We start from the raw sequence: 22,874 nt of genomic DNA on the forward strand, positions 1-22,874 counted from the left end.
CAATTAATAGCCTGGCCACCTAACTCGCTGAATCTTATCCCAATAGAGCCCATTCAGGATGTCATGGAGACAGCTGAGCTCAAACACTGCCAAATATCTCAACTTTGCATGACTACTGGTCAGACATTTGGTACTGTTGTGTCTTGCGGTGTGGGTTCAGTGAAGTGCATGATGCAACCAAACAGACTAGTTCACGGCACAATACATTTATTTCTAACTAACTCATAAGACAGCAGTGATGCACCATTTACGCAGTTGCATAACATTCTTCTCTACCCTCGTTCACAGAGGTTCTCAGGTATAAGAGTACTGATACTCTCGAAATCATATGCTACATCCCTCCCCACTTATTTAGAGATTTAATCTTTGAGGAGCTTTGCGGATGCGCGAAGATCGTCTAAGTCCTGGCTGGGGTTGCAGCAACTCTTTATCAGGATTCACTGGAATGACTGGCTCAGTTTTCCTTGGAACTGACGATGTTTCAAGTCCGACTGAAGTTTGCACAGATTCACTTCTTCGTTCGATGTCCTTGTCCGGAGCCTGTGGCTTCACGTTGCCATCTGAAGTAGCAGCCATACGAGGTTCATAGATTACCAGTGCAGACGGAACCTCGCTCCCTACCGATCTGATCTGTTCGGCGTGCCGACGCAGTAAAGTTCTTTGAACGTCAATGGTATAATGCAGCGCTTCATCCTTATTTGTCACTCTGCCAATTTTCCATCGGGAATTTGCTGATCTATAATCCCAAATGGCAACCTTTTCTCCAATCTCAAAATTTCTGTCTTTGAAATCAATAATATTTCTTCAGATGCGTTCTTCCACTTAAAGTTCGTCTAAGATTTGGAACAACTAAATAAATTCGAGTTCTAATTTCTCTTTTTAAGAATAACATTGGTAGACTAAACAAGGTTGTCAAGTTTGGTGCCTTTCTATAATTCATGAGGAATATGGTACGTTTTTACTTAATATTTCCTGGATAACCTTGTATTGCATGTAATGCTTGTTTAACGGTGTAAATGTACTGCTCTGCTTGCCCGTTACATGCTGGTTTAAATGGAGCACACGTTTTGTGTTTAATTTCATTATTCCTCATAAAAGTTTCAAATTCCCCCGATGTGAACTGAACACCATTGTCACTCACTACTACTAAAGGCAGTCTGTATCTTGCAAAATACTCTCTCAAACATTCAATTGTCTGAAAGGAATTTGTTGACTTTAAGGTATACACTTCTAGCCATTTAGAATGTGCGTCAATGATAATCAAGAACATTTGTTCAAAAATAGGGCATGCAAAATCTACGTGAATGCATTCCCAAGGCGCACTTGGATATTCCCAGTGACGGACCCTTGCCCTTACTGGTTCTGATTTGAACTTATTACAATCGACACAGTTCCTAGAAACTTCTTCAATATCATGATGAATTCCCTTTCAAAAGATGTAGGATCTGGCAATTGACTTCATTTTAATGATTCCTAAATGTCCTTGGTGTAACTCTTTGAGAATTTTAACTTGGAGTTTTTTCGGAACAACTACCCTCTGACCACTCATTATACAGTCATCTTGTAAGGTGTACTCTGCTTCCCTACCTTCCAAACTTTCTCCAGATTTTCATTTCATATAAAGACGATTTAATTCTTCATCAGCTCGCGTTTCCCGAGCTATCATCACTAGCTGCTACCGGAAGAGTTTCAATTTGGGAGAGTCGGAATATTTCAACATCATCCTTAATGCTTAAATCTTCGGACTTAAGAGGCAGGCATGACAGGCAGTCAGCATTACCGTGTTCCTTCGTATTTCAATACACAATATCAAACTAATATGCCTGCAATATCAGTGCATAATGTAAAGGTCGGGTGGCTGTGAGGATAGGAAGTCCTCTTTTCGATTTGAAAATAGCCACTAAAGGTTTATGATCTGTCACAAGAGAAAACTGTCTCCCCTTTAGATATAGGTAAAACTTTTTGACAGCCCAAACAATTGACAGTGCTTCTTTATCGATTTGGACGTATTTCTGCTCTGTGTTAGTCAGTGTCCTCGATGCGAATGCTATAGGCCTTTCTGTTCCATCAGACAAAACATGCGAGAGCACTGCCCCAAGACCTACCGGAGATGCATCAGTAGCTAGCATTAAGGATAATGTGGTACCGTAATGCATTAAAAATCTTGACTGAACAAATTTCCTTTTTAATTATTTCAAAAGCGATTTGGCAGTTTTTTTACCAACTCCATTTAACATCATTCTTGTTAAATTATTTAAGGGATGTGCCAAAAATGCCAAATTAGAGCAAAATTTGGCATAAAAATTCACTAATCCCAAAAAGCTTTTGATGTCTTGGACGCCTTTCGGCATAGGGGCATTAGCAATTGCCGAAATCTTTTCATCCCTTTTATGCAATCCATCGGCACCAATTTTATGCCCTAAAAATTTAATCTCATTTTGAAAAAAATTTACTTTTACTTAAGTTTAATTTTACGACGTGCTCCTTGCATTTTTTAAAAAATATTTCCAATGCTTTTAAATGAGACTGATTATCCGGTCCTGTCACTCGAGCATCATCCATAAAAATTTTAATTCCTTCGATCCCCTGAAATAATCCCTCAACTGCTGCCAAATAGCTATGGCAGCACTTAATCCATACATTAAGCATTTACAAATATACAACCCCTTATGCGTGTTTATTGTTAATAATCGTTGGCTCTCTGGATGCACCTTCATTTGTAGATAGCATGACTGAAATCAAGTTTCAAGAAATTTTTACTTCCATTAAGGCATGAAAATATTTCTTCCGAGTTTTGATAATGGATGCTGTGGCCCTTCCCAATGAGGATTCAGAGTCACAGAATAATCAGCACAAAGCCTAATGGAACCATCGGATTTAACAATTGGCACAAGTGGTGTTGCCCATTCTGAAGTCAACCCTCTCAATGATAACTTCTTTCTCAAGACGATCAATTTCTGATTCAACTCTATTTTTTAATGTGAAAGGTACCGGTCGTTACCTACAAAACATTGGTAGAGTATTAGGTTTCAAATTTAGTTTTACTTCGTGACTGTTAATTTCACCTAATTTACCATCAAAAATTTCCTTATACTCCTCAAGTAATTTTTTTAAATTCAATTCACTAGAAGTTTTCAATGTTTTGATGGCAATCCAATCGAGATTGATTTTATACAGCCATTCTCGGCCGAAAATTGTGTCCAAATTTTCCTTCACAATGTATAAATTTAAAACTAATTTTTGACCTTGGTATTCAACTTTAACAGGAACATATCCTAAAGGTACCACCTTATCACCCCTGTAAGTTTTAAAAACTAAATTTGTAGGCTGAACCTTTTTATTGCAAATTTTTCTAAATTTATTTATAGACATTACTGAAACTGTTCTCCCAGTATCAAGTTCCATGCTAACTGGTTTGTTTCTAATTTTAACTTGAACTATTATTGGCAGTCTTTTCGACTCTTCCTCTCTTGACATGTGCATTCTGGAGCTAAATCCATAAATGGGGACCTAATTTTTCGAATCATAATCATTATTTGCCTCAACTTTCTTTTGTTTAACCTGTCGGTTTTTCATAGACAAATAACACGCCCTTTCGATATGTCCAATTTTTTTACAAAAGCGGCATTCACTTGTTGCAAATCTACAGTTATTTTATTGTGATTTGCTCCTAAGCAACGTGGACAAGTTTCATTTTTACCTTCATTATTCTTAGCAAAAAAGTTTTGTTTCCGCGGTTTGGACTCATTTTTCTGGGTTTTAAGTACTTACAGTTCTACGGAATTTCCTATAATCTCATTTGCACCCTTAACCGCCTCTTCCATCGCCAAGGCTATCTTTAATGTTTTCTCTAAATCGATAACATCTTCCTGAAATAATCGATTTAAGTTATTACAATTTCATAGACCGCTAGCGAAAACATCCCTTAACATTGTATTTAGCATATCCTCTTTATATTCACAAAGAATCGCTAACGAGCATAATTCAGTGACATAACTACTAATTGATTCCCCCTCATGCTTTTTACTATTAATAAACATGTGCCGACTAAGTTATTATTAAAGCTTTAGGATTTAAATGATCCTTAAGAACCATTTTTAGTTCAGTAAAATTTTTATCTGAAGCATTATCCGGAGAGAGTAAATTTTTCAACAAATTATACAATTTTGCATTCAAGCTTGAGATCAGAACTTTCCCACGTTTTGCCTCTGGAACATTTTGAATGTCCAAAAAAGCCTCAAATCATTCTATGAACGAATCAAAATTTTCTACCGTTTCATCGAACTTATAAAAAAAATTAGAAATTTTGTCTTTTTCTCTTGCAATGCGACCATTAAAGCTTCATTCTGCTTTATTAATTCTTCAATTAACTTCTCCATTCTTTCAAAATAAAAATCAAATAACTTTCCTACCTTTTGCAGTCCTCAGGGAATCCCCTAATCCAAGTTTCAATTTTGCTACTACTTACGAATGTAACTGAGTGCGCCGAGTCAGGAACGATTTTCTTCTCACACACCTTCAAAACCAATATGTTGTGTCTTGCGGTGTGGGTTCAGTGAAGTGCATGACACAACCAAACATACTAGTTCACGGCACAACACATTTATTTCTAACTAACTCATAAGACAGCAGCGATGTGCCCTTTACGCAGTTACATAACATTCTCCTCTACTCTCGTTCACAGAGGTTCTCAGGTATAAGACTACTGATACTCTCGAAATCAGATGCTACAGACACAGCCTGTTTCCAGTTATCTACCAAGAACTTGCCGCATCCATTTTAAGGTGAGCTCCAACTGTTTTGTAGGCCAAAGGTTCTGCACGATGTGTTATTGACTCGGTGGTCAATAAAACAACGTGTCAATAAATGTTTTGTCTCTTCAGTGCAAGTTAATAGCTTGATAACATATGTATGTTCAGTTATCCTTCCAGTGTGTTTTCTGTGCTTTGATACCATGAAAATAAAGTACTTTTCCTACAATTTTGAGAAAAACATATTTAACGAAACCTTACAGCAGGTGCGCTCAACTCGTGGCATACATACCCCATTGATGCAGCATGCGTTATATACACAAAGGATAACGTGGAGAAGTATTTAGAGGATTTTTAGTTGATAGGACTTATTTTAATGAACAGAAAACAAAAAAGTCTTCAAAATCAAACCTATCAGAACATTGAAAATATGAAGACCCTCCCCCCCCCCCAAAAAAAAAGAAAGAGTACAAAATATGAAGACTTTTAGCACTGATTGATATTCTGCCCAAAAAATTGGAGAATATATTTCCCAATTTCAGGAAAAACCAGTGTCAATTCATTATATTTGTTTCTATATTTTCAGTTGCAATCAAACATACCTGTGAGCTGGCAAATGGATTGCAGAGAATTACAATCAAATATGCAAAATAAAAAACTACACTGAAACAACCAGAACTGCCAGGAAACGGCCGAGATTGTAATCTTGTTTTCTTCCCTCCCCCTAAGGTATGCAGTAGCAGTTGCAGTTTCCCCAAATGCAATGTATCAGTTTACTGCAGACAGCTTGTCCTAAGAGGTTTCATATCTTTTGGTTGCTCGTGACATTTCGTTGTTGATTCTTTTTTGGCACAATGTGCTTTTAAGCTTTAAACAGCAATAAAAGTGCAGTTTAAAAATTTAAGGATTATATTTATTTTTAATCAATTTATTCCTTTCTATAAAAATAACAGAAGTAAATAAAATTTCAGTTGTGATCATAACAAAGACAGAAAGGCTTGTTGGTCTGAACTTCAGAATAGGTTTATAAAGAATGGAGTCAAAGGCTAATGGAATCTTTGTTAGAAAGTAGAAAGGATGTCATTCGAAATCTTCACACCTATTTTCTGCATTAATGACCGGGGAGGGGAGGAAATTGCTGTGAAACTGGAAAAGTATTTTGGGCGGTTCGGTATTTTGAGGACACAGTTTAGTGAACGGTCTGGATTTCAATGAGTTCAGAAGCTTGATGTTGAGAGATCTTCACTGTTAGTTCCCATATAAAATTACAGGATTACAGTTGCCGTCTTAGCATGCTGGTAGAGAAGCCAGCTGCCACAACCTTAAGGTTGTGTTCGAATTTTTTATTCTTGTTTATTTTCATTCTTGCTTATTTGTAAGTGTATAGTATCTTTTCAACAAGGGTATACTTAACATATTGTCAAGCCCAAAGTCCTCAAGAGAGGGGGTGGTAGGGAAAGGGGATAGGAGACCCTTGGTTAAAGTGCTCAGTAGCCTTGGCCAAAATGGCAGGTGCTTATTATCTCTTGGACAGGATGAAATTCATGGACCTGATTGAGATTTTCTCCAAACAGATATATAAGAAACAACAGAATATTTTTTCATGATGGTAGTTTGAATGGGAAAAATATACAGTCAAATGTCGTTAATTCGGACACCCATAATCTGGAATGATCTATAATCCGGACCTCAAAGCTACAAACTTCCTGCACATGCGTCGCGTTCATGCATGAGCACAGGCATTTACAAGTGCGCGTAAGACCTTTACGGCTGTGAATATGCGTGTGCACATGCACGTTTAATGTGTAACGGATGGTATAAGCTAAGCTAAAATTATCTAATTCAGTTAATGTTGCAGATTCCGTTGTTCCTTAATCTTCAAATTGGATCCAGCTTATTATTTTTTACAGACTGTTAGAGAAATTTTATAAAAGATGAAGCTTGAACTTTCGATTATGTCAAATAGAATTTCCGATATATATTTACTAATATGTAAAGGATCTACAAAGCGAAAGTATGTTTTGAAATCCGAAATCTGTTTATCAATTTCACTCCGCGGCGCGCAATGAATTGGAAGTTGATCTGTCAGCACTATCCTTATCTTCAGGGCAGATGTTTTTATTTTATTTGGCTTATAATTCCTTACTAAATGTAATATTTCATCTCGATGTACTCTGTCTTTGATACGATTTAAATCAAGTTCCTCGTCATTATAATTTGCTTCTGATAGTGAAGAAATGACCCAGAGGTTATTGAAAACGAAAAAATTTTGATTGACAAATTAGTTGGTATTCTCCACACAGCAATTATAGGACTTGAACAGCGGAATTTTGTAACTAAGCGAGAAATTATGTCTGTTTAATAGAATTAAAGAGAAAGTACATGAACGAATTTACATGAAACGAAGCAACTTAAACAACTTACATTGAAAGAAATGTTTAATAAAGTAAACAAATAAATATTAAGCTTTTTCTTTTTGTAAATTTTGATACCCTTTAGATCATAATTGTTCTTTATTTCATAAATTACGGTTTCATATTTTTAATTTTGTAATTTCTGCATGCCATCTTACCAGATTTAAACTGATGATCTATAATCCAGAAAAATCAATAATCCGGAATCGCGGAAGTCCCGACGAGTCCGGATTAACGACTTTTGACTGTAAAGAAATTTAGAAAAATTTTTAAAGTAAAGGTGGCAGAGCATCTAAGTAGCTTTTTGAGAATGAAAGCAGAAATATCCGAGACCAACATCAAAATAATCAGGACATTCATGATATATTCTTGAGAAATTTGGAATAACTGAATAAAAAGAAACAATAACTTCAATGGGAGTAAAACAATAGTACCTAATGAAAGGTGAATAATCAGAACGTTAATGAGATATTCAGAAATTTGGAATAATAGAATAAAAATAGACAATGACTCCATTGGAGTAAAACAAAAGTCCCTAATGAAAGGGGGAAATCAAACAATCTTACAAAGAAGCAATTTGTAAACTTCGTCCATTTAATAAAATTTGTTCAGATTTTAGATCTGCAGTTACATTTGAAAGCAGATATGTAAATAATGAAAATGTAAAAGGTACTGCAAATGAAAAAAAGTCTTTTATATACCTAAAAGGCACTACAGATTTCTATTTCGATCATGCATGCTCAACGAAATGCTTTAATTAAACAGAAGAAAAAAAAGGTTTTTTTGATGCAGATGATGCAAATGAGACAGAAATGTGCAGAAACACTACTGGATGCATGATTCCACATGTAGAAAGCCCTGCAAGTTGATGCACATGAAAATGATCAATAGTTGCCAGAAGGTACATAGCACGAACTTTTACATTTAGAAAATTTCGTTGAAGATCAGTAAAACTGTCATAACTTATTTACTTATTGGTAATCAAAGTGTAATTATACTGGATTTTTTAATAGAGAAGAAAACATATTGAAGTAGGTCACTTTTTATAAGATAAAGTCAAAGAAGGTAATTTATTTTGTGCCACTTCTCATAATTTAATTTATATGTTCATAAAAACTATTTGTTTAAATGAAGTTCATGGAATATTTAATGAAGGTACAGTTTATATACTTACAGAAAGCTTTTCCATGAATGTCACTAGACAACTGAGAAATAAGAAACTTTTGAAGAAAAACTTCAAAGACAACTAAAGTTAAGACTTCTGAAGATAATCTTCAATCAGAAACTTACCAATAAGGCGTTCCTATGAAAGTATTTCGCCTTCCGATAGTCCGATCCAACTGAGCACTTACACCAAAATCAACTGTAATGAATATGAAGGAAAATAAATTAGAAACATACATGTTGAAAGCTTTATAATCAATTATGAATAAAATATGAAAGATACAAATTAGCAATTTATAATCACAACACTAAATGTAATGTGAATTATATCAAATGTTATAAAATGACAAATAAATATGAATATTACAATAGCTAGCACATCCTGCAGCAGCATCACAGGTCTGCGGTTCGATCAACAGACTGAGCAAGGTTGACTCAGACCTTGAGGTCGAGAAACTTAGTACCAAGTTACCTTGGAGACTAAACACAGGAGGTCCTGCAACAAGCTGATCAGGGCATACACCCATTCACCCCGGGCCCACAATCAAGAAAGCAGGTATCAGGGCACTGCAGGCTATGGCTCACAAAGGGCTGTTGCACCATTTAGTTTAGTTTTTTATACCTACTTACTAAGCAAGGCATAATCTCTGTACTTATTAGACAATAAAGTTAGATAAAATATAGTTAGATAAAGTTATGTATCTAACTATATTTCCTCTTGCTTAAGCATCAACTTCTTCATTATTATGATAATGTCATACAAAAATTTTTAAACATAGCAACGGAAATAAGGATATAAAAATGTATACACAGGTATTAAGTACTTACATATTAACACAACCCCCCTAGTAAAAGTTGCCAAATTTTTAGAATGTGCTGAACTCTGGCAACCACGTGCATAACCATTCTTCCAGCAACTATGCTCATAATAATCCCCCAGTCAAGCAACACCACTATTTTCGTACGTCTTCTTTTTTGTTGTATTCAAAGTTCCCAGAGTTATTATACACAAATCGCGATATTTCTTGCCTTAGTGTTAAAACAGGAGCTTGAGTAATTTGCTAGCAATGGAAGAAATTGCAATACAATTTTTGCAGGAATACAGAATTTTACTGAAACTTTTCTTAAGAGGACAATGAGAAAATGTGTTTCCTCGACAGCCGCTGCTGCCGAGGATTAGACCAAGCCCCTATAAATCTCTGATTTTTTTTTTAAAGTGAAAACAGATCACTGTGTACTGCAGGAGAAAAATATGTAAAAAAGTTACAGAAAGATCTGAAGAAGAATGTGTTTTATTTTTTAATATATCACATAATCTTCTTTATTTAATAATTCAAACTGGTATTTTAAATTGCTAACATGTTAATAATGTTTGCCCAATTATGATAAGTATCAATAGTTTGGGAAACTTTATCAAAGGAAAAGGCATGAAAACCACCAACTTGTACATGATAAGTAACTTTTAGCTTTTCATCTGTAAAAAATTGCAAAATAGTGCCTATGTGGTTGCATTATTATGTACTGTTTTTTTTTTTATTTGGTTTATGGGATTACAGGAAAGCATCAAGAGCTATCCATCTAAAGGAAATGATCCTTTAATGGAGGATGTTCTAAGGGAAACTGGCTTGTATATATGTTACACATGGTGAAAACACTCATGCAGCCAGCCCATTCATGGGATTCGAACCTGGGACTGAACTACCAGTGTTCAGCAACTTGCCCGCTCGGCCAGTTGTGAGCCACATTAATATACCAGATGTTAATTAATGACTGAATTCCCACAGTGAATTTTTGGAAGTCATATTAATTAAAATGAGGAAGATCTACACTAGGAATAAATTTGCAATCATTAAAAATTTCTTAACACAATTTCAGTGTCATAACTATTTAGTTTATTCCTTTTCTTAAGCATTCCCCTTTAAAATACATAACATATACAGTAACATATGTAGCATACTGATTGTACACCATCCACATTTTAATACTTTCCAGCTGAATTTCCTTTCTTTGAGCATTATGTGGGGGAAAAAAAATCATTTCTCAGAAATTTTAAAGAAATAATTTAGAAACCGCATTATTAGATTTGAAGATTCATAAAGACTTAACTATAATACAGATGAACATGCAAACTTGAACTTTTGATTGCAACATCAAACAATAGCAATTTATACAAAAGAAGGTATCAAGTAAAATTAGGTTAAGGTAGAAAGGATGCATGGGAAGGCGCGTGGGTTGTATCATACCCCAACCCTACATAAAAGTGGAATATTCCTAACTTGTGAAACTGAAATTCTCTGCTGCTTTCAGTAGCTGAGTTTCTAGTTGTAGTTGACTTTCAGAACCACTTTTTCTTTGCTTGTGTGTTTCAGAAAAAAAATTATCGGTATTTTGTTAATAACTGGGGTATGACACACACCACGCGCCTGTCCGTGTAGGTGTTTTTCTGACTGAATATTTAGTTCAGAAATTTATTTCTAGAGTGTAACAGTAAATATTTCTACTCACAAGTAATATTAAAGTTCTTGACATTAAATTCTTAAAAATTTCTAACTGCATTATGGTAAAAAGAATGAGTCCCTATGAACTGGGGATGCAACGCATGCGAGATTTATTAGAAATATTTGAAAGCGATGAAGATTGCATTTCGGAAACTGAAGATGAAACTAAGAATATTTTCTACAATGTTTTGGTTTCGAAAAAGATAAAACATTAATTCCTGATGTTCCTAAAAAAGGAAAAACTGTTCTTATGCTTTCAACATTATATAACGATCATACTATAGCTGATACTATTGGAGAAAATAAAACGTCAGGAATTATATGTTTTAATAATATGACTAAAGGAGCAGTGTATATGGGGGATGAAATGACAGCCAATTATTCAGTTGCCAGAATAACAAGAAGGTGGCTAATGGTAATTTTCTTTCCTGCACTGAATGTTGCTGTAATAAATGCTTGAATTATATTACATTCAACTGCTAATCTACCAACAAGAAACAGAAGTCTGTTTTTGAAGGACTTAGCATTACAATTAATGAAAAAAAGTATTGAACAAAGATCAGAGATTAATACTTTTCCAAGAAATTGACGTACTGCATGCAAAACAAAAGCAGAAGTTTCGATGAAGAATTAAAACGAATACATGAAATTCGAAACAACTACGTATGAAAGATGTGTTAAATTTTTTGCCCTCGTGCCAAGGACAGAAGAACGTGAATGCAATGTTTAAAATGTGAAAACATTCTGTGCCAAGAACACATGAATGTATTTCGTTCAAAGTGTGAAGAAATAAAATAAGCATGGTGTATTAGAGATGCAATGAAACTTAGAGGCATGATGTTTATTATTTTCATTTATCTTAATTTTAACTCTAAGATTACTTCGGAAATTAATTTTCTGAAACCCAATTATTATTCACTTATTTATAATACACAAGAAAAAAAAACAGTTTTAAAACTAAATAATACTATTTTTATTGTATTTTAAATATTGGGGTATGTGATACCCCACGCGCTCACTCTAGTAACTTTTCTTGGTGCGACTTCCGCCGGGCTAATAGTCTTAATTCTTTTTAACACAAAGAAAAAACATTATCTCATCGGTTTTAAGTGAAGGACCACCACAATCAAATAACCACAACTTCAAAGTTGCAAACACTATATTGCTTACATAGCATAAATAAGTTGTAAACATTATATCGGTTACACAGCACAAATTTTCTTCTTGCAACCTCTCATTTATACCAAAGCCAGCAATGTGGGCTGACACAACCAAAACCTTCAAAAGAAATCGGTCCTAAGGTCTAAAAATGAGGATTTGTAAAGTTTTCAAAATGTCACCAAATTAGAGAATAGTTTTTGCATCGCCAAAATACAGGAAGAAATCTGGTGCCAAAGCCCGATAAATTTCATCAGCATTAAATTCCAGCTACTCCATAAGCTCTTCTATCAATTCACATGTATTTAGACTAAAACATTTAAATACATACAAATATATATACAAATATAATTCTAAATTAAAAATTACACAAAAAACACACTGAATAAATGTAAAACTTATGAATGTAAATGTAAAAGCATGAAATAAATAAAAACAAATACAAAATATAAGACAAACACTATTATACAATAAAATCCAGATTTACATAAAATTTACAACATTGCTCACTCCTGATGAAATTAATGTAGAACATAACAATCTTCAAAATTAGAGTTCTTCGTTGTTATGAAAATAAGAAGAAAGTTATTGCAGCAAAATACTTAGGCTCCAAAGAAGGAATTCTTTGTATGTTCTACACCATGTCCTTCAGCATCTTGATCACATGGATAGTTTTCCAATAACCACAGTTGATTTCCTTCCTAGAATTTCCTGTCTCACCACTTTAGTGCCATTTTTCTCCCTTATCCTTTGAGTTACCATGTTATACACCAATGAATATTCTTTAAAAGTCCCTCCTAGTCACTTGGGCTTTATAATGTAAAACAAGTGCATCCGATAGTCAACCGGAAATGGAACAAAAAGCAGAAAAAACCGATAGTCTCATGAATTTCACACCTATACGATAGCAGGAGAAAGGCAAATTTTGGTCTCAGCCCAGCGGATTTCAGGATACGAATATTAAAAAATGATTAATGCTTGTTTAATTAAATTTGTCAGTCACACCATCCAGCTGTGTGGATGCTAGGAAGTGCTAAGAGTCTTTTTCACTGTAAAGATTTTACATGGTCAGACATTGTACAGATTTTACAAAGACAACAAAAGTGAAATTTGTTTCTTGATAACAGAGAATAGAAGAGATATTAAAAATTCAGAAATACAGGCGGTATAAAAAGTCACTGTCAGACAGTCAAAGGTTCTTGGTCAGGAATGTCATATGCTATGATGCTGTATTAAAGCTTAAATGTATTTTTTTACTCTTCATTGTTCTGGGTAACAGTTCAAAGAATTATACGAGATTCTCTCAAATGGCACTTCTGCGCTAAAACATTCTAATCGCACTCATGTATACGCTTTTTGAACTTCATGCGTACTACAGGATTCACACTTTTTTGTATGCACATTATTCAGTTCTGCAGGGCCATCTTAGCATTATTAGTGGCTACTGCTCATGAAAATTAAAGGATAATTTTAAACAATATGCTCACTAATTAAAGTTTTTAATCAATGTCCTATGATATAATTATTTATGTTAATTATCTGCAAATAAATGCAATACCATACTTCTTCACAAAGTTTAACACATAAAATATGCAGTTTAGGTGATTCACACATGTACAAAATGAATGCATCTATATTCCGTTTCACTTATTCTATTACCAAAAAACTCACAACAGCTATCTGCCTGCAGGAAGGAACGTCTTTGTGGAGGACATTTTAAGAGAAACTGGCTCAAATTCACGGAAAACAATGAAAATGCCCATGCAGCCAGCCTGTCTGTCTTGAATCAAACTAAAATCAAACTGCAATGTTCAGCAACTTTCAAAAATATTTTCAAGGTGGCCATTGCTCAGCTGATGTTATTTTAAAATTTAGGTCTAGTGTTTAATGTGGTTTCTGCAAATGATCAGTATTCATTAGTTATGAGTCAAAGGCATCATTTCAGTGAAGGTAAAAAGTGGCAGTTAAGGATAGAATCTATGGAGGCCATCCAAGACCTGAATATACCTCAAGGTGTCATATCAAGAACTCAAAACCATTTTTAAAGCACTTAATCAGTTAGAAAACAGCCTGGTTAAAGGCAATTAAGAGTATCAGTTGCATCTGAAAACAGCTTGTGGTTACAGTACGCTTGAAGAAATAGTGGCATTACTACAAGATATTAGTTTCGGATTTTCAGACTATCACAGGAATTTGAGTCAGCCTTCTACCTGTTCCATTAGGGATTCATAAGGTAGGACTTCAAGAAAGAAAACCAGTGGCTTGTGTTCCACTGATTTCATCTTGACATTCATGCCCATTTAAGGTATCTTCTTCATGTTCAATGAAGCTAAGAGGAATGGGGTCCTATACCTTTTACTAACGAGTCCAGATGTAGGCTGAACTGTGATTCTAAAGTCGTTTTGATATGAAGGCAGCAAGGAACACACAACTTGACTCCCTTTGTTCACGAACGATCTTGTTTCCACCGTGGCAGTTTCATGGTTTGCAGTGGAATATCAAAAATGGCCAGCTTTTGTGGAAATTCTGTAACTGGTCACAGATATGGGGATGAGATCTTGGAATTCAATGCAAGGCTGTTTAAAGGTGCTGTTGGCCTTTTTTTTTTTTTTTTTTTTGTTGTTGTTGTTGTTGTTGTTAATGAATGACAGTACTGATCCACATCAAGTATCTCTGAAGTCAGAATACTTAGAAGCACAAGATAAAACCTGAATGGTTTGGCAGCTTATAACCACTTTTGAACCTCACAGAATATACATGGGATGTCTCAGGCTAAAAAACTGCAGCATGTTTAGCCTTCCCAGATGCTTCAAAATCTGAAAAGTGCCTCAATTGTTTCTGCAAAAACTGAATAATCCTGGCAAAAACATAACCCAAAACCCATCAGTGGTATTCTGTTGAACATATTTTTGAGTTTTGTAATACATTATAATACAGTTTCAGATTTAGTTCCTGACAATAGCAATTTTGTCTTATATTCTGTGTTTGCAAACGAGTCCTTTACTCGTGTTTTACTGCTATTGATTCAGGGGAATATTCCTTAAGATTTGCGAGCAGTTAGTTCTAAAAGATGTTGCTTGATAACAGCTAAAATCTCAACTGACATGCAAACTCTGTTTCTATCTTTTTTTAAATCTGTTACCTTCATAATTTTGAAATTTTCTGCTTCAAGACTGGGTTAGAACTTGAGTTACTATATTGCAGCATCCACATTCACTTTAAATATAATTTTATTGGTATCTTGTAATATCAGGCTTATATTCTAAAAATAAAAAAATATCACAAAAGTATGCTGCATTGATTACTGAATTACATTACATGAATCCATTGTTACTTAGTTCACTACAACTTTTCCAATCAATGGTATCTCGCCTGACGTAATAATCAATCAACTTTAAAATTTCTTCCTTTTAATCCAACTGATTACTATTTTTTTTAATTTTAATTTGAGTGTTGTTTTTATTGTTAGAGGTTTATAAAAGAGATATTATTCATAAATCTTACTGCTAAAAGTGTACCTTGCAAATCTATTATGCAAGTGCATTGGATTAGCATTGCTTGATATGCCTATAGATTCATTAACTTACAAGGAGAAAAGTTGCACTCTGTTAAGTGCTCTATGCCAGTTTCTTCAATATTATTTGTCATCTTCACAATTGTAAGTTTCAGATCAATATTTGATAATGCCAGCATACTATGTTCTCCTGTTTTCTTAACAGATATTTAAAGGTGCTATTATTTTCTGTGATATAACAACAAATATTTGGCAACAATGTAAGAATAACCAGTTTCGGCAATCAATTTTGATGTTCATTTGAAGTCACCTCAAAGTTTTCAGACTAAGCACTGTGAAAAAATTTGAAGACTCTGTTTCTTTTGGCAGTTATTCTTACTTTATTATTATAAAGAAATACATTTTTATATTACTGTAGTTTGATGTTTTAGTTCCAAATGTTAGTTCACTACTCTTGATGAAATCAGATTGTATGTAATCTTTTGAATGTCCTGAATGTTGGGTTCACAGCAACTTCTTTTTTGCAATAGAAGTATAAATCTTTTTTTCTTTTTTTAATCCTACACCACACCTAGGCATGACTGCCTTTAGTCTGTGACAGGCAGCCAATACAAATCAGAAACAAAAAAAGTGCAATAATTTTTTACAGCATTAGCCATTGCCACGTCATTAAGTCCAGAGCAAGTGTCCAAACAGTTACTGCACATGTTGTCAATATTACATAATGGGGAAGATGGAGAAACTGCTAAATTGTATCTGTGCAGCTGTTTCATGAGGTAGTCATGTCCAGTTTTTAATCTAAACTTACCAATACTAACAAGTCTAGGTACGTTTGCAAAAATGGGCCTCTCTATTCCCCTTCACAAAGTCTATTCTCTCGAAGATGAGCTGCACATCTAGCTCCATTGATTCTCTTAGCACTGTGATAGCATGCAGGAGTATTGGGTTGAGGAAGGACAGATCCAACCTTGGCCAGAGTGTCAGCAAACTCATTACCCATAATTCCACAATGACTTGGGATCCACTGCAGAGTAACATTGTGACTATTAGTTATTACGATAATTTTTCATAAGCTGACAATTTAAAACAGAGCCATTGTTTGAAAGTATACCTGAAGAAATTTAATAGTGGCCTGTGAATCAATAAATATCACATTCTCAACACCTCTTTTACTGATTTCAGTCAAGGCCAGATGGACAGCAGCCACTTCAGCATTGTAGTAGGTACAATTTGCACCAACAGCCCTGCTAAAATTGGTGTGACTCCTATTAAGTTTAGCATTTTCTGTTTCTTATCATTTAATAATTTAATAGTTTGTTTTGTCTGATGAATGAATCTGGCAACCAGTTTTAATTTGAATGTTGTGATTGGAAAATCCCCATTCTAAGCACTTAAGTTATGTTAAAGAAATACTGATTGTTTTATCATCATTAAGATGCACGGATCATTTGATCATTATACTAAACTTTACATGTAAATAGTCACGTTAATATGTGTGTGTTTGTCTGATATTAAACGAAGCTAGATTTTCAGTCTAAACAAAAGTGGCATCTGGTGATTAGGACAGTGCACTCTACATTGAGTAGTGAACCAGAAACCATTGGACTTACGAATCTAACCATTACTTTATTGGAGGTAAACCATATAATTTATGATGCTTGTTATGAGCAAAAAGAACTAATTTATGCCGTCTCTTTTAATATGGCGGCGAATACGCTTGCCGATATTCATCATAAGATTGATGTCGAAAGGGACATTCATGTTCAGTTTGGCAAAGTTGTCGAGAAGGCAGAGCAATTATTTGAAGTAGATGAAAAAATTAAAATTTTAATTATTTTTATTGACGAAGAATATGATGGAATGGAGTCATACAGAGACAAATTACTGAAATTAGAGTTATGTATGAAAAGAATTATAATCAACATAATGAAGGTAAATCTGTAACTTCTAATAAGCTTCCATCTGATAATTTAAAACTTCCTAAATTACATATTAAGGGATATGACCTTATGCCTAAATCATTGGTTGCATTTTGGGGTCAGTTTTTAAGAGTTCATGAAGATGAAAATTTAAGAGAAGATAAATTTCAATATCTGTTTTCTTCCTTGAAACCAAAGAGTAAAGCACGTGACATTGCTGAATGTTATCTACCTTCTAAAGATAACAACGTGAAAGTTATTGACCATTTAAAGTCCCAATTAGGCAGAAAGGACTTATTGATTGAAGTTTACATTGGAGATCTTTTGTTATTTAAAATAATAATTCAATCATCAAGTTAGCTGATTTATACAATCAACTTGGTTCATATTTACAAGCGTTAGAATTACTGGGTGTAACAACATCAAAATACGCAGCAATGCTGTGGCCTGTTGCGGAATTGTGTCTTCTGACGGAAGTTTTAAACGCTTGGGATAGGTTTAGACTCAACAGAGGTGGCCTGTTGCGGAATTGTGTCTTCTGACGGAAGTTTTAAAGGCTTGGGATAGGTTTAGACTCAACAGAGAAGTTGAAGAAGGATAGCCAGTCCTTGCAATGGAAAAGGTTCTGGAAAATTTTATGTCCTTCCTATGTCATGAAGTAGAGGGTGAAGAACATCATGTTTTAGCAGAAAATGCATTTGGAAGTGGTATTAAACAAAAAGAATTACATAAACCAGTTACACGAGTGAACTGGTTTATGTACGAATGAACCTACTGCTGCTACTTTAATTTTGAACACATTTTGAACATTTAATAGAATTGAAAGTGAATTAAGAAGTTTAAAAATATGGAGAAGTGTGATAGAAGCTGATGAACCACCAAAACCATATAAAAAGAATGATGTTAATTTCGAAAATGAAATAAAAACTTGGGAAATATGGGATGAGAATAACGTGATAGCAAAAAATATAATGAATCAAACTATAACAGCTCCACAAGCATTAAAATATGCGAATGAAAAGAACGCAAAGAAGTTATGGGAGAAAATAAAAAAAGAAATGGCGGCAAGAACAGAAGATATTAAAATCAAATGTAGAATAGAATTAGCTCAACTGAAAATGAGTCAAAATGAATCAGTAGATGATTATATGAATAGAGCTGAAATTCTGAAAAGTAAAAGTATTCAAGTTGGAGATGAAATAAAAGATAAAGAATTAATTTACTTCATAATAGAAGGACTTAGAAAGGAATTTGAATTTGATGTTAAAATTATTAAAAGTAATAAAGAGAAAGACCTAGCTTCAATTAGACAAGCTTTAAAAGTAACAGAAGAGAAAAATAAACAGCTTTAAAAGTAACAGAAGAGAAAAATAAAGAGGAAAACAAATAGAAGTAAGTTCTAAGCCAAAAGAAAACTGGATAAAATCGAAATGTGAAAGAAGATGCTTTAATTGTGGAAAACTAGGACATTTAATAAAAGAATGTCGAAATAATAATAATAGTATAAAGTGATTTTGCTGTGGACAATTCGGCCTCAAATCAACTGAATGTAAAATGAAAACTAAACAAGAACATCATAAGCAGAGAAATTTAACAAATAAAACTTATAGAATGTCAAGCAAGGAAAGAGAATATGAATCAGCTACATGCTTATTTGAAGTATCTAAGAAAATAGAAAGCTCATATCTTAATCAAGATAGAAATAATGGAAAGAATAAAATAAATGAACAAGAGAATAGAAAAATTAAATGGAGTATTGATTCAAGAGCCACATCTCACGTGGCAACTAGTAAAGAAATATTTACTAATTTTAAAGATGAAGAACGACAAATAATGACAGCTGAAAAAGGGGCCATGATCAAATCAGTTGGTATTGGTAAAATTAAAATGCAAACTGATAGAAATAAGAACATCTTGAGAGTAGAAAATGTTCTGCAAGTACCAAATTTAAGTAAAAATCTGCTGTTAGTATCAAAAATTGTAGATCATGATTTAAAAGTAATTTTTACCAAAAATATAGCAGAAGTGATCAATAAACAGGGAAACATTCTATATATAGCTAACAGAAATGGAAATAAATTTGCAGTTGAAGGAAATATTGTTGAAGCTAAAATTAGTTATCTTAATGATGTACTATGACATCAGAGACTAGGTCATATAAATTATCAAAGGCTGATAGAAATAAAAAACCCTCATCCGTCATTGGATTAGAAAATGTAAAAATTTCTCAAAACAATTACGAACTTTGTACATTACGAAAAATAACATGAACATCTTATAAAAGTGTGAAATTTTAGGAATCTGAAGATATTTTAGAATTATGGCACATAGATTTAGTTGGACCAATTGAGAAATCAATAGATGGAAGCTGTTATTTTTTAACAGTGGTAGATGATTATAGTAATTTCATATTTGTGATAACAATTGCAAAGGTGGTAAGATTTCTTATGACTGATTTTCTTAAATTAAGTTTTCTTTATGTATATTGCCGTAATGTGCTTTTGTTAGAAGTGGATGATTCTTTTGAGAATGTTATTTATATGCCAATCCTAAAACCAACAGTAGAGAGTTTACTAGGTTGGACGATTTTACGACTAGGCAAGGAAAAGCAAGTAATTAATGTGGTCACGTTAAATTTTCAAAATTTTGAGTTGCTGAAAATATGGGATTTAGAAGTTTTAGGGATTACAGATCCAGTAGAAAGAAAAATTAAGATCCTTCTTGAAAAAGAAATTTTGATCCACTTCAGGAAAACGTTAAGGGTATGTGAAGATGGATGTTATGAAGTATCTTTGCCATGGATAGCTGGGCAGCTGAATCACAACTTCACACTGTAACAAAATGTTTGTTTAAACGAAAATAACTTCGAAGCCTATGATAATTCCAACAGTGGAAATTAGAAGGCAGCATAGAAATGGTTCCAATGGATCAGATGTTTAAGCTTAGTCATCATCTTCCTCATAGGCCTGTTATCAAGCCATCCATCCAGCAGTACTGCGAAGGTTCGGCCAGTGTTCGATGATTCTTTCAAGTGGCCTGGATATGCTTCTTTAAAGAAGTGTTTGAGAGTTGGACTGCGTCTGATACATCGGATGGTTCCCATGCCTGGAACTGAACCTAGGCCGCCTGGATTAAATGCTTGGGCCTTGTGATAATGAGATTCCTGAAGATGTAAAGGTAACTCGAAGTAGTCGTTGAGTAGTGCCTATTAAACGTATGGACTTATGAACTACCGTTGACTTTTTCCTTAGACTTTGATAACTGTAATGTCATTTGTGTGTTTATTGTTCTTTAATGTTATATTCACATGATTATAGTTCTTAGTTCAGTTTCATGTCATGTGTTAAAATTTATGTCTATTATATATGTATACATTTTCATTGCTTCATTTTGCATTGCTTTTAAAGCAGACTTGCCTGCAATTCAAAGGGTGGGAGGATGTTGCGACTCCTATTTATCATTTCCGTTTCTTATTTTTTAATAGTTTGTTTTGTAATTTTGTCTAATGAATAAATATGGCAAACAGTTTTGTTTTTGAATGTTGTGATCAGAAAATTCCTAAGCAGTTAAGTTACGTTACTAAATTTTTTTTTATCATTAAGATGTACAGATCTTTTGATCATTATACTAAACTCTACATGTAAATAGTCACATTAATATGTATGTGTTTGTAAAGTGAAATAAATTTGATATTAAACAAAGGTTTTGAGTCAAAACAGCTGAAGTGCCAAGAATAAACTTCTAGCACTAGCAGTAGCACCTATTGTACTATTGTATTATACCTATTTTACTAGTAGCACCTATTGCAGAACCATCGGTATACACATGCAACCAGTTGCACTGTTGGAAATGTTTTACCTGTAGGGGCCAAAGCAGCCATCCTCAATTCTGTATCAGTGCACAATTTTTTACTGGCTGGCAGAACCATGTCTAAATTACAACTTACGAAGCTCAAAAGTCTTAGAAACACATCAGTCTCAAGTAGTGGTTGTCTGTCAAAAGAAGGGATATAAAAAATTCAGACAGTTCCATTTGTCACATGTGAAAAGGTAGGTTGGGAATTTAAACTACGCTCTGCAGAATTGCACATCTTCCAGAAAACACCACAATTCTCTCATAATAAACTTGAGAGCACTTAATTTTCCTTCAATGAGTCAGAGGCTCAATATTTGCTTGCAAATGTATGGCCTGAATAGGAGTAGAAAATGTTCTACCAACGATGATCCTCAGGACATTATTTTGAGTAGTTTACAACCTGTTCTGAATTTGATTCAAAAGCAGTTATGTGAGGTTCACCACCATATTCTACAGCAGGCCTAATATAAGATTTATAAGTGATACAGAGATCTTGGCTAGTACCTCACACTGGTAACCCTTTTAAGCAGTCTATTTCTCATGTTGCCTATACCTAGTTTCCTATTGCCCTGTTTATTATAACTTAGTCTGGAATCCAAAACAGTTTCCATGTAAATAGCCTCTTGAGCCGTGTGAAGCTGTTGGTCTCCATAAAATAGCTCTATCTCTTTAGGTTTCGTACTGAAGATAAAAACCTGAAAAGGCTATCTTACTAGTATTTACTACATTTCATTGTTTTTTGACTAAGTCAAAAGGGCATCAAGAGCAATACAAATCCTGGATAATATGAATATCCCAATCAGCAGACCACAAAAAAAGGTTGTCAGCAAAGAGAAGGGTCTGCACTCCAGCATGTGAATTCATTAAAATGGTGAACAATACTGCTGATGGAAAGTCCTTGTCTAGTTTTTTCCTCCATACTCTATGCAAGGCCATCTGAAAGTCGACCAACACTACAGTAATCTATTTAAGACGGAAGCCATCTTTTACTCCCTGTGTGAGTCTTGCTATCTGTTCAATAGTATTTCTATATTTCCTAAAACTGGCCTGTCTATCAGAAATACCACAGAATTTCTCAAAATAGTGACTAAGTCTATTTACAATGAGATAGGGTGTTCAGTCAGTGCTTATATTACACTAGTAACTGATATTAGATGAAAGCTAATCAAAACTCCTAGATCTTCACCAGTTTTGAAAATAGGTATTATTTCTCCTTTATGATACACACTGGAAATACCTGCAGTCCAAGAGATGTTAATAAGTCTGAGTAAGCCTTTCATAGACTTTTAACCAAGATTAATGAGAAACTGCAGCAGGATTCCATCCAGTCCTACACTCTTTCTCCGTGACAATTGCTTAATGCTACATTTGAGTTCCCATTCAGGTAAAGGTGAATTAAAAATGTTGTCTGTTTCTTAATTCAGGTAAGTCTGTGGGTAATTAAGAAGATGACTTGGGATTTTAGGAAAAGAATGATAATTACATATTCTAGCATAAAGACGATTAAAAGCACCAGCTATTTCTCTCTCTACTGATTGTTTATTAATGCTAATCAAACAGTTTGTAACTGGTACCTAATTTACTTGTTGCTTCATTGCTCA

The 22,874-nt window shown here is 34.0% G+C and overlaps 1 protein-coding gene across 2 annotated transcripts in view; it reads right to left on the reverse strand.

Annotated features, from left to right (window-relative positions):
- LOC118190690 (serine/threonine-protein kinase mig-15-like) overlaps nt 1–22,874 on the reverse strand; it is a 242,142-nt gene that overhangs the window by 147,832 nt on the left and 71,436 nt on the right. For both annotated transcript variants that reach the window (XM_085810039.1, XM_085810040.1), the window contains exon 9: nt 8,456–8,528. In XM_085810039.1, the coding sequence (XP_085666165.1) occupies nt 8,456–8,528 (73 nt within the window). The remainder of the gene's footprint in view (nt 1–8,455; nt 8,529–22,874) is intronic.

This window comes from Stegodyphus dumicola, chromosome X2, assembly GCF_044657685.1.
Source record: "Stegodyphus dumicola isolate Sdum_Otavi_A_Nest chromosome X2, ASM4465768v1".
NCBI lineage: Eukaryota > Metazoa > Arthropoda > Arachnida > Araneae > Eresidae > Stegodyphus > Stegodyphus dumicola.